The sequence below is a fragment of the Triticum urartu genome, chromosome 3A, assembly GCF_056163025.1.
Source record: "Triticum urartu cultivar PI428250 chromosome 3A, HENAU_Tu73, whole genome shotgun sequence".
Taxonomy (NCBI): Eukaryota; Viridiplantae; Streptophyta; class Magnoliopsida; order Poales; family Poaceae; genus Triticum; species Triticum urartu.
This window is the reverse complement of record NC_141875.1, coordinates 549,525,653-549,538,707: the sequence shown is the minus strand read 5'-3', so window position 1 is coordinate 549,538,707 and position 13,055 is coordinate 549,525,653. Positions and strand designations below refer to the sequence as shown.

General features: G+C 46.0%; 2 protein-coding genes across 2 annotated transcripts; both read left to right on the top strand.

The window, feature by feature from the left end:
- Nucleotides 1–3,433: 3,433 nt before the first annotated feature.
- LOC125543160 (universal stress protein PHOS32) lies at nt 3,434–8,307 on the top strand. The gene is made up of 2 exons (XM_048706413.2): nt 3,434–4,455; nt 7,869–8,307. The coding sequence occupies exons 1-2, from the start codon at nt 3,666–3,668 to the stop codon at nt 7,874–7,876; spliced, it is 798 nt and encodes a 265-aa protein (XP_048562370.1). The 5' UTR covers nt 3,434–3,665; the 3' UTR covers nt 7,877–8,307.
- A 358-nt stretch (nt 8,308–8,665) lies between these two features.
- Nucleotides 8,666–11,758, top strand: LOC125548099 (DNA repair metallo-beta-lactamase family protein). The gene is made up of 4 exons (XM_048711781.2): nt 8,666–9,088; nt 9,187–9,395; nt 10,140–10,247; nt 10,511–11,758. The coding sequence occupies exons 1-4, from the start codon at nt 8,791–8,793 to the stop codon at nt 11,246–11,248; spliced, it is 1,353 nt and encodes a 450-aa protein (XP_048567738.1). The 5' UTR covers nt 8,666–8,790; the 3' UTR covers nt 11,249–11,758.
- Nucleotides 11,759–13,055: the final 1,297 nt, after the last annotated feature.

Genomic DNA, 13,055 nt, shown 5'->3' with positions numbered 1-13,055 from the left:
ATATATTGAACAACCTCAATGTGTGCTACGGATAGTTCCAGAAATCCTACCATGACAACCTATCATTCAACATTTATGCATAGAGTACCCCACTGTCACCATGTGTATATGCAATTTAATTGTTAGACATGCATCATATGATCTCAAATTCAAAGTATTTTATCCAACATAAAGAAACTTCAAAGAGCAAGAATCGATTCACCACAGAAATAATAAAAGGGGGATGAACATCATAAGATCCAACTATATTAATAAAGCTCATGATACAATCAAGATCGGAATCCTTCAAGGACATGGGAGAGAGGTCGAACACATAACTACTACTACATACCCTCAGCCCCAAGGATGAACTACTCACACGTCCCCATGAGAACGGAGATACATTTGTTGGTGATGGTGATGACGGAGATGTCCCTGACGGCGTCCCGGCACCACCAAAGGCGAGGGGGAAGACCCCCCCTCTTTCTTCTTCTTCCTTGCCCCTCCCCCCCCCCCCCGGAGAGGGGGGTCACTCCCTATATTGGATCTCTCTTTTCTGTCTTCCGTTTTTCGCTTTTGTTTTCTGGCTGAACATTGTTTCTTAAATATCCATAACTCCGATCAGGCTGAAATTTTAAGAGAGCTTTTTTTTCTATAAAATTAGTTTTCTTGCGGTGAAAGAAGGGCGTCAAATGACTTAAGGAGCCTCCACGGGAGTGGCCCTGGTCGCGCCATGAGGCCGTGTGGAGCCCTCGTGCACCGCCTTATGATGATTTATTTGCTCAACAATCTAATATTTTTCATAAAAAACACAAAAAATCATGTTCATTCTGGCTCCATGATTTTTTACCTGAAAATCCCAAAACAATACAAAACAGAAACTGGCCTCTGGCACTGGATAGGTTAGTCCAAATAAATATTGTGCCAAAAACATAAATAAATAATGTAAACGTAGCATGGATACTTTATAAATTATAGATACATTGGGACGTATCACTTGATCACATCATACATAGAGTGCTCGCACATTTGCATTAGTCAGAGCATCTCAAACAAGTAATCTTCCCCGTATGAAAAAAACCCTGGTATAAGGGGAGTTGGGCAATTACTGCTCCAACATATCTCATAAACGCGATTTTTTAGGGGATCCCAACCTCCCCTCTATCTATGGTAAAAGGTCTTCTCATAAGCTTTTCCCTAAAACTGGCGGAGGCAACCATTGAACTCCCACGCCATCGCCAGAGGCGGCTTGCCTCCCCGCCGCCACACCCATCTCACCCCACCGCTGTGCCATCCCGCTGTTTAGTCGCCTCGCCCTGCCCCGACCTCGACCCGTCGTTGGCTCGTTGCATCGCCCTGACCTCGAGGGACATCCAACTGAGGCCACCTCGTCGCTGACTGGATCTCTGGCAACAGCCCCCCCCCCCCCCCGCGTGACAATTGAGGTTCCCTAGGGACCTGGTTGCAATTATAGGTTTAATTTTGAGGGGCCCAAATGCAATTCTTCATTTACTTTGTATGCTAGTTTAAAGAGAAATAAAAATATATTAAAGGGGAAGATGTACAGAGATTCTGCTAAAGCACATGCAAACCTCTTCTAAATTATTCAGATACCTCGTATAACCACTTATAGGGAGAGATTTTATGGGGATTTTCTTAAAGATGCTCTTACATCCTCCATTCTGTTTGGTCTTTGTTTGTTCTCCATTAAGGATCTTGAGTTTGTTGTTAACTTCAAAACAAGCCCAAGACCATCGAAAACGGCGTTCATATGTGAAAGTTATGCATGTGTTTTGTTTTGTGTTGCAAGATCTTTGTTATTGGTTGGATATTCCAAGGGAAGTTGGACTATCTGACACGAGTCCGGCTTAATGTTTTACTCTCTGGAACGGGTCGTATATTCTGACATACGTTGAAACCTCTGACGCAGAAGCCTTTGCATATACTCTGACATGTCAGACCGTCCGACCGAACAAGAAAAAACATATAGGATTCAATCATATAAATCAAATAACCGATGTAGAAAATATTATCAAGAATTCCAATTCTCCACGAAAATCCTTTGAATCTAAGGCCCTGAGTCAAAGAGACCATCATCTCATGTCAATTCCCAAATGAAGATTGCTCTTTTAACTTCGCATGCTAATTCCTAAGTGGGAATTACTCTTTTGACTTCGAAAGAGTATCCCACTGAGGCCTCCTTTCATTTGTAAGACTTTTGTAGAAAATTTATAGGATATGATTTCTATAGGAAAAAAATTCTATAAAGTCCTTTGGTTTGTAGGAATAATAGAGCCTTATTCCTACACATGAATTATTCTTATCTTTCATATTTTCGAAGGAAACTAAACGTTTGTCTAGATTGAAGGAAAATATTTCTACGATCTGAACCAAATGACTTTTCTTTCTATTTCTATGCATAGGATTTATTATACGATTCGAGATACATGACATCGCATTTTATACAAGTTTTTTATTTCTAGTATTTTATGAACAAAATGGGCTGAACCTTGCAGGAAGCTGCCGGGAACCAAGAGGACGACCGGAGAAGCCAGCAGGCACCAAAAACCGTTCGCGTGGGCTTTGGTAAAGCGCACAGCTCGCGCAACACAACAAACGGCGGGCAACCGACGCTGATGTGACGTTCCAGATCGAGCCCCCCCGGTAGCTATCTTGTGCGGAGAGGTGGCAGTCAACGGCCCCATCCAGTGCTATCCCGTTCAGCGAACGCGTACACGGAATGGATGTAGGTATGTAGGTTCATGAACTGGCAGCAACCAGAATAGACGGAGGGGAAACGGTCAGTGCGTTCTGCGTTTCTTGACCAAAATCAGCGGTATACTCGATCGGACTGGCACCCCACTAACTCTGTGATGATTATCATGCACATAATAATATGTAAATAATCCTTTTCTTTTGTAAGAAGCTGTAATCTGCTAGTATAGTCCACTTGTACTATGAAATAAGCAAATAATGCTACCAGTTGCGACCTTCTAGATTCTGATAGGAGCTTTGCAGCTGCTTTGGAAAATAAGCAAATGGTTTTGAAAGGATTAGTCAAATACTACCTGCACAATAGGTGGAGGATTAGCGAAGATGGTCCCTCGTGGTCGCATTTTTCTGAATTTATTTGAACTTTTTTTATGTTGTTTGTTTTGTGGGAGGAGACATTTCTATTAACTATGAAACGTTGTTTGGTTGGTCACTAATCGCTTTCGGACAATGTTTTTTTAGTGGAAAGAGATGTTTCCGTTGAATATGAGGTATATTTCAGAGATGCTTATAGTCGTATAGAGAGATGTGCGTGTGTCATGAGGGCAAATGTATGTGCGTGTTTACTATCCTCTCCGCGATTTGTACTACTAATAAAAAGTGAAAGATTTGGGGAAACTCAAGAAAGATTAAAGAAAAGCGGAACAAAAAGCGACAACATCGGGCAGCGCTGCGTGTACGACAAGGCAAGGCAAATCCAGTCCCCCCTCCCCCAATCACAAAGCTCAGTTGCAAGCACAAAGGGCAACACGACCATTCCTTCCTCCCAGCCTACTCTCGATTCATCCATTTCAAAACCAAAACCCCCAATCAGCATCACCCCGGATCAAATCCACCACCGAGAAATTCCGGAATAAACCCGAGAGAACCCGGCGAGAAGGGTCAGCGCAAAAACCCTAGCCAGCTAGCTCCCCATGGCGGCCAACTCCTCCTCCCCGTCGGCCGGCGGCGACGCGCCGGCCCCGGCGCTGCCGCCGGTGCGGCTCGCGGCGGGGCAGGCGGCCACGATCCAGCCCTCCTCCCCGCGCTACTTCTTCTCCTCGCTGGCCGGCAAGGACGCCTCCTCCCACCGCCGCATCGCCATCGCCGTCGACCTCTCCGACGAGTCCGCCTTCGCCGTGCGGTGGGCCGTGCAGAACTACCTGCGCCCCGGCGACGCCGTCGTGCTCCTCCACGTCCGCCCCACCTCCGTCCTCTACGGCGCCGACTGGGGCTCCATCCCCGTCTCCGTCTCCGACGACGACGCGGACGACGCCGCCGTCGCCGCCGCCGCCGAGGGCTCCGACCCCGCCGCCGCCTCCGCGGAGGAGCTCCAGAAGAAGCGGGAGGAGGACTTCGACGCCTTCACCTCCACCAAGTCGCAGGACCTGGCGCAGCCGCTCGTCGCCGCGCAGATCCCCTTTAAGATCCACGTCGTCAAGGACCACGACATGAAGGAGCGCCTCTGCCTCGAGGCCGAGCGCCTTGGCCTGTCCGCCATGATCATGGGGAGCCGCGGATTCGGGGCCTCGCGCAAGGGCGGCAAGGGGAGGCTCGGGAGTGTTAGTGATTACTGTGTGCATCACTGTGTCTGCCCGGTTGTGGTTGTGCGCTACCCAGATGATGCTGCAGGTGTCCCCGGGGAGGCAGCAGCGGCGACAGATGAGCTGCACACTGTGCCTGAGGATGAGCCCGTGTATCATGACGCGCCTGATGCACACAAAGGTTCGCCCTCCTGCTTTCCTGAACTCCATGATTTTTGATTGTTTGTGCTGATTGATTATTAATTCATGAGGTGCTGGATGAAGTGATTTACTACACTAGTGCATGGTATGGAACAAAACTAGTATAGACATTAGACATTCCTTGGTAACTAGTAGTTCAGTACTAAGTTATTTCAGTCACTCAGCAATTAAAACTGTTGATCTTTTGTTGGAAATTGTAATGGTTTCCCGCTGCTCTTAAAATTGTGGATGAAAAATAAACTATACTGCGATTTGAGAAAAGCACATTGGTATACAAAAATATTGAACTGTGAATCAAATTCTTGAGCTCTCGAAAGATAAATGAAATTCTCTGCTGCTACACACTGCATCCATTGTTGTTGATGCCATCTGTAGTTGTTTCTTTCTACCTCCTTGTCAAAATACATGTTAGTTAGGATCTGGGCTAGTAAAAAAAAATAGGTTTAACGATCAATGTTGAAATAATTACTGAAATTGGCAACATCAAATTGATGGTACTACATCGAACTATCATTTAGAACAACATATTTTCAGAGAAATTGATGGTCAAAATGTCATGTTAGAGACCGTGACACCGTGCCAATGTCCAACACGACATGTGTTTTTGACAGAAGTAGTACATTTCAGTTCTTATGCTTGTGTAAGCAATTGTACAAGGACGGAATTTCTTGATGTTCTACTCGGTGAAGAACATTGGGGCAACAAAGTACTACTAGCTCAAAATTAGCATTTGTAGTTGTCTAGAGTTAGCACATGAGATAAATAGTGAATTCACAGCAATCTGCTGTCTATTAAGGAAAACAAAAATGCAAGGTAATGCTGATAATTATATTTTTACGACACTTCCTTTTATGGATCATCTTGTTCGCTGGTTATTTGTTTGTACCATGTAGCTGAATTGAAACACTTACGATGTATATGTAATCAAGCTTTAGTAGTATCTCTTATGCAACCGTTATAGTTTTACTATGTGATTAAAAAGATAGTTGCATATGGAATTAATTGCATTTTGTTTTTTTTCCTATTTAATACGGGAGTTTCTGTGGAAGCTGTTTTTTTAGTAATATCATGGTTATACAGCAAGCATGGTAACATTGTGTTCTATACTTTCTTATTTGTGCTAAATTCAAAAGATAGGCTTATTTACCTAAATTGATACTTAATATCAAGGAGAATCTCATCTTGGGTCATTTGTAGCTTCCTATACTGTTTATTATCCATGGTTAACACGAGGGTACTTTACAATTTGATTAAGCTATTGCAAAAATGTGTGTAACATTAGTATCTCTTTTGAGTGGTTTATTCTAAATTCAAAAGATAGGCTTATTTACCTAAATTGATACTTAATATCAAGGAGAATCTCATCTTGGGTCATTTGTAGCTTCCTATATTGTTTGTTCATGGTTAACACGAAGGTACTTTACAATTTAATTAAAGTAATGCAAAAATGTGTGTAACATTAATATCTCTTTTGAAAGGTTTAATCCGCCTCACATTAATTTTTTGTCAGCTTATCAGCCCTGTGGAATGCGTTTTTCATATAAGATTTCTTGTAGGACCACGATAGTTAGAGTCAACTTGTGCTTTTGAAATTCTGAAGGGTATTTTTCCCATGTCAGTATCTCTAGAATTTCTCCCGCGCTAATTGTTTCCACTTCCTTTGCCATGTTTAGCTGAGTTATTTATTTCGTGGCACCTGACCCATTTCAAAGTATAATGCATAACTTTGAGTGGAATTAAGTAGTTCATACAGTCAAGAGAAGGACAAGAGAAAATGACCATGCTATATATATCCTTGCTTTGATACTTTGGACAAAGAGGGATGAATAGTTAGTGATTGTGTTACTTGTAAATGGAATATAAATGAAGGCAAACAAGGAAAATCACCAAGAAATTCACATGCATGACTTACATGTTGTAAAGCAATATTGATAAACTATACACCTTTATAAGATGCAATGATGGGAATGTGTGTGCAGTTTCCTCTCCTTTTCCCTTATGTCACAAATGGATAGGATCACCCTTTCTTTGATTGCCTTTAGGTCATCTGTTACTTTTACCCATGCATATCTCATTTCACTTTCCCCTTGCTGCATTGCATATCACTTTTCTCTAATTACTGTTCTCTCTCTTTTTTTGCTTCACACTACACTTCATCGTCTGCAGATTTTTTATTGGGTCATTGTAGTTGAATACCGTCATACCTCATGTCTTGGGAACCCTTATAGTTAGCCATGTATCCAGTTCATAGCCTTACACCTGTCAGTTTTCTATGTACGCTGGAACAAATGACATGGTACCAAGGGGTCTCATTAGCTCAGGACCACACTTTTTTGGTAATTACAGTTTGCAGCAGTTGCCACAATTTCCACTTATCGTCGTGGGCTGGCAAGTGGGACAAGCTGTGACATCAGCTATGGGTGTGTAGCATCTAGCATGCTATACTTGGTTGCAGCAAAAAAAATCTAGTATAGTAAACCAGTAAGGCCCTATATCAGAATTCTCCCTACAATCAGCAAAATTTGTAGGATGTGCTAAGGTCTTCAGAAGTTCAGAGTGTTTCCAACATACTTGGGAGGGTGAAGGCTTCACATTCTGAAGATGACTGGTCTTTGTGAATATTGGTCTGTTATTTGTATGTTATATGCTAGTTTAGTAAACCAAAAGATAACGTGCGATTAGCGCTGCAGTGAGACCTCCAGAGAAGTGGGGCTACTGACAAGGGCTTGAACCCAGTTTCTTCCAACAAAAAAAGACCCCTCGCTGTGTATTGTTCCCCATGCCTGTCAGGGTCGCCAATGGGCGCTGAGCTGGCCCACATGTCAACCACGCAAAGTTAGGTCACGTAAGTTAGAGGATTTGCGTCCCTGCTGTAGTGGGTGGGCCGTGTTTGGGGCCTTTTCTCAACCTAAAAGAATGCCTTCGGGTTTCTTCCCCCAAGGGCCAAGTTTAGTAAACCAATTAGGCCCTATGTAAGTAAATTCTCCCTATATAAACAGCAAGAGTTTTAGGATGTGCTAAGTAGTAAATTTGAACTAGAATTTGCCTATAAGGTCTTCACAAGTTCAGAGTGTTGGCAACATACTTGGGAGGGTAATGGTTTCAGATGATCTGGTCCTTGTGAACATTAGCCTGTTATTCGTATGTTATGTACAATCATCTACTGGAACAAACCAAGCTTACTCGTTTTCCTTGTAGCAGTAGTTTACAATGGTGCCTTTGAATATGTTCTCATATTCAAGAGCTCTCAACTCCCTTTTATGCCAAGCGCACCTATTTTGCGCACATATTTATTTCAGTTGCTGCCTGATATGTGAGATGCTGTTTCATTTGAAATTCATACTTTGACTGAATCGCTAAGTTGGCTTGCGACTTGCTGTTACTTCACTGCAGAAAACTGAGGCAATGGCATCCAACCGGAGCGCAAGGAAACCATGAATGAGGCTTGTGTACCTAGGCGATCCCTGTGTACCTGAGCAAAGCAACTCTGTATCCAGCATCTGCTTCACGAGCATGCGCATACCGTAATCTGGCTTTGCCGGCAGGCTTTAGCGCCGTGCTCTCAGGTGGCGGGGGGTCTCTGTTGGTTTGCGTCGTGTGATGTTTTATGTTGTCGACTGCAAGTAGACTGAACTATTGCTGTGTGCATGTGCTGTATTTTATGAACCTCTCATGTTTTGCAAGTCCAGGCTTACCGGTGTAATATGTGTACCTGTTGTATTCTTCCCTAGTTTTCAGCATTGGATACTTGGGTAATGGACGCTGTCTAGTTTTCTGTATGTACATGTCTGTGTTCAAATAAATGCAAGGTTGGCATGCTTCTTTGTGACAATTACCGCATGGTACATGCTGTTAGTGTTTTCGTTTTGACATGCTACAGCAAAAAGGAGAAGTAGGTACGTAGGACAAAAGGAAGAGAGAAAATGAAAAAGATTAATCTAATATCCAGTCTCGTGATTATTAACGTTGATTCTTGATGACATAAACGCTTCATATATATCTGCCGGCTATATTTCAGAGCATCTCCAGCCCTTTCGCGTAAGAATCAATCTTTTTTAGGGTTAATTTTCGCGTAAGAATCTGAGACCCGGTGGCTGTTTCGAAAATGTTGACGTGCCTCTCAAAAAAAGAAAAAAAAAGAAAAAAATGTTGACATGCTTCTCTGTGACAATTATGCGGTTAGCGTTTTCATTTTGGCGCGCGTCTCGTCTCTCCCCGCCCCTTCCCTCTTCCTCAGAAAGGCAAAAACACCCCCCAAAATCAAATCCGCGGAGGGGGAGGCGGCGGCGCACTGGCGGCAAGTTCAGCGGCGGCCATGGACGAGGGGCTGGTGTCAGTGGACAAGTTCAGCGGCGGCAGCCAGGCCTACTTCCTCACGCACCTCCACCAGGACCACACCCGGGGCCTCGGCGCGGCGGCCGGCTGGCGCCACGGCCCGCTCTACTGCTCCCCCGTCACGGCGCGCCTCCTCCCCACCCGCTTCCCGGGGGTCGACGCCTCCCTCATCCGCCCCATCGCCGCCGGCGCCTCCGCCTCGCTCTCCCTCACCTCCCCCATCTCCGGGCGCACCGTCTCCCTCCACGTCACCGCCCTCCCCGCCATCCACTGCCCCGGTACACCTCCCGCCCCAAACCCTCCTCTCCTGATGCGCTCGCGCGCCGCCGCTCGGTAAACCCGCTGACCAATCCGTGGCCGCGTGCCGTGCGTGCAGGCTCGCTCATGTTCCTCTTCCGCGGCGACCTCGGGTGCAGGCTCTACACCGGGGATTTCCGGTGGGAGTTGGGGTGCGACAAGGCGCGGGCCGCGAAGAAGGCGCTCCTCGACGCGCTCGCCGGGGACACCGTCGACGTGCTCTACTTGGACAACTCCTACTGCCACCCGTCGCTCAACTTCCCCCCGCGCCGCGTCGTCGCTCAGCAGGTCAGATTTGCTTCCGTCCATTGTGCCAATTTCCGCCCCGTGTACGCAACGTTGTCACTTCAGCCAACCGTAGAACATACTAGTCTGAAATTTTCTTCAGAGAAGTGCACTCTCACCTTCTGTGGCGATTTAAATTACTAGGAAGATTATACGCTGTGGATCCCTAAGGAAAACAATTCTTAGAATGCCATGGAGGCCTGACCCCATTCTAGCAGTGAAGTCTCCAGAATGAGCAGATGCACTTTGATATGCAATTTTCGGTGTCCATCCTTTGGTGTCAGTTGCGACTGTCAGTTACAACCTAGTTCATATACACAGTATGCTGCTTATACATCAATACTTTCGGCATTTCACATGGAGCTCATAGAATTTGAGTAAGAAATTTGGTATAGCCTGTTGATGCCACTCAAGCCAAATGTCTGTCAAAGGTGAAAACCAGTGGCATATTGTTTTCTATAGCTGCATCTTGAAGGGGCCAGAGACTAACTGGGCATGGATTTGGTTGGACAGCTGTTGTACTTCCTCATGTTCAGCATTAGCTGCCCCACATCCTATTTTACTAATGGGGTGGGTGCTCTGATATAGTCTAGAGTTCTAGTGCTAATTGATTTACCTGCAATAAGATGTCATTCCCAACTTGTAAGCAAGTCGCCTACACATAAGTTTCTGCGTATGTGACCTTTAAGTTGTCCATCATGCTATGTTGGATGTTCTATACTAATATTTTCTTAGTGTTGGGTGCAGATAGTTGACCTTATTCGTGCTCATCCTGATCATGAAGTTATTCTTGGCATTGACACTCTTGGCAAAGAAGACCTCTTGCTTTATATAGCCAGAGCACTACAAACGAAGGTGCTAAGCCTCCTCTCCTTGACATGCTCAATGTTCTACTCCTGATATGTTTCTTAATTTCCTATTTCCATTCTTTTATTCAACATAAACATGCTTCAGTATTGGTGTTAAGTTCTCACCCCTGCTCAGTCATCTAGTCTAAAATTCTGCGTAGCCGTCAGAACTTTGATACACACGCTGCTATTGTATTTGCTTTATAAACACTAGACATTGATCTTCTTCTTCTGAAGGCTAAAATATTATTTTCTCACTTTCCTGGTCAGATTTGGGTCTGGCCCCAGCGCCTACTGACAATGCACCTTCTAGGCATTGATGACAATCGAGAGATCTTCACCACCCAGACCAGCTTGACGAGGGTCCGGGCTGTTCCAAGATACGGCCTGAGCATCGAGAGTCTTGAAGCTTTGAACACAGTATGCCCAACTATAGGAATCATGCCTTCAGGCAACACTTGGCTATGGAGAAACAGCGAGGGAAAGAGCAAGTTCAGTGGCAAAGGACCAGCAAAGTCTACCAAATGCAAAGGGCGAGGACGGGGCGCAGTGGGCACAATAGAGATGAACTATGATCCCTCGTCACCACCAAAGCTATTTGAGAAGGATTCCTACACTCTGCCATACACCGACCATGCTTGTTTTGCAGAGTTAGAGGATTTTATGCAGACAGTGCGCCCGTCAACGGTCGTAGGGATCGTCAGCTCATCGTACTGTTACGTGAATCCTCGTGGTCACTTTGGCCATCTCTGCGGAGACGAAGCGTGCTCTGACAAGACGCCCGTGAAGAACGGCGGGCATGCTGGAAACTCGACGCCCGTAAAGAACGGCAGGCATGCTGGAAACTCGACGCCTAAGAGAAGACCGGGTGCTTCGAAAGCCCCGAGGAGAAGGATGGTCAAGATCTCCAGTCCAACACTGTACAGAAGCAGAGCTATAATGATGAAAAGGAGGTATTCCTGTGGTGCAAAGATTGTAGAACCCGAAGAACCCATCCCTGTCTCTTGAGAGTTAGCTCCCCTCCCCAAGTAAATTTTATCTTGCTCCTGTGAAGATCAACAGCAGCTGGATGAAGAACCTATCATCGCCCCTTGAGTTATCTCCCTTCCTCAAGTAAATTTTATCTTGGTCCTGCAAAGATCAACAGCAGCTGGATGAAGAACATGTCGTCGTCCCTTGAGTTATCTCCCCAAGTAAATTTTATCTTGGTCCTGCAAAGATCGGCAGCAGCTGGATGAAGAATCTGCCATCGTCCCTTTAGTTATTTCTCCAAGTAAATTTTATTCTGCTGCTGTAAAGTTTAACAACTGGATAGGAAGAGGCTGTGAGCGACCTAGCTCCCTTGAGTTATTCTCACAAGTAAAATTTATTTAGCTCGTGTAACTAACAGATGGATGGTTGAAAGCAGTGGGCTGGGAACTCTTGTGGTACAATTAACCAGCTTGCTGGTCTGGGTGCTACCGGCGCCATCATTTTCTTGCAACCTTGTTCTGTCAGCAAGAAGATGCATTTCAGCTACTGTCTTCCTGATGCAGTTTATTAATACTAGTAGTACTTTGCAACATAGAAAGCCCTGCGCTTTCTTGAGCACTTGTTGGATGCAACAAAAGTTTCTAGGCAGTAAAGCAACTTTCAGGCAGCACAGTAGCATCCGAGGAGAAAACTCAGGCGGACACCTCCAAAAAATCGGGGCAGATGGAGCAAGTTCGTTGGGCTCGGGTCGCATCCGTGCCGTGCGCAGGAGAAAATCTCCCCTGCTTTGAACGCCAACCGCCGCACGGACGTGGCTGCTGTTGGGGCAGACGCACCGGAAGGCGATACGGCGATGGGCGATGGCGCCACCACTGTCGGCACGGCGTGAGCTTTCGGCACCGACTTGCCGCTAACATGGCGGATGCTTTGGACATTCCGAAAGATATAAAGCCTCATGCGCCCAGGTCAGCAGGGGGGCAAAAGGGTGGAGACGTTTCCGTCGAGGCGGGCAGGGAATCCCGTCTTGCTTGCGATGCGATGCGACACGATCGCATCCTCCGGGATCAGAATTCCGTGGTGTGTGTGGTGCGGTGTGATGCGCCGATGCAACTGTCCGACGTCGAAAGCGCCCAAAGCTTGCACCCGGGATTGGACTTCGGTCGGTCGCTCGTCGGCGCTCGGGTCCTTTTCTGGACGGAAGCGTCGTCACGTCGTCGTTGCATGTCCCCTGAGGCTTCTTTTCCAAGCCGATGCGCTGCTCATTTCTCACAATAAGATCGACGGGACAGTTTCCTGACGCCCACCTTACAAGTTTGTTGCTCGTCATTTCGTCCTAGCAGCAGCAGGACACGGACGGAAGCTTTCTCGAATCTCGACCGCGTTTTCAGCGTGCAGGTTTGGTACGGTACACAACTAACTGGCTTTGTCGAGGGAAACCGAGAGCGCACACTTGGAATGTTGGGACGTCGAGGAATACCTACCATACATCCCCATGGGCAAGAATGTTGAACGTTTGACCACACACACACGCACGCAGCAGCCAGGGCTGAATATAGGGGTCACGTGGTGCGACGTATGAGGATATAGATAGGATCCCGCGGACATTTCTAACCGACCCCCTAAAAACAGCAAAATAAAACTAAATTTGCATAACCCGCAAAAATAAACCTAAATTTGCACAAGTTCAATCAAATTTTAACCAAAAGTTGATGCATTTAAACATAAAGTTCAATATAAAAAGTCCTCGCAACCGAACATTAAACATAAATTTAAACTAAATTCGGCCGTAGTGGAGGTCGAGCCGGTCCTTCCGGGTGAGGCCACCCTCGGTGTTAGCTGGGTC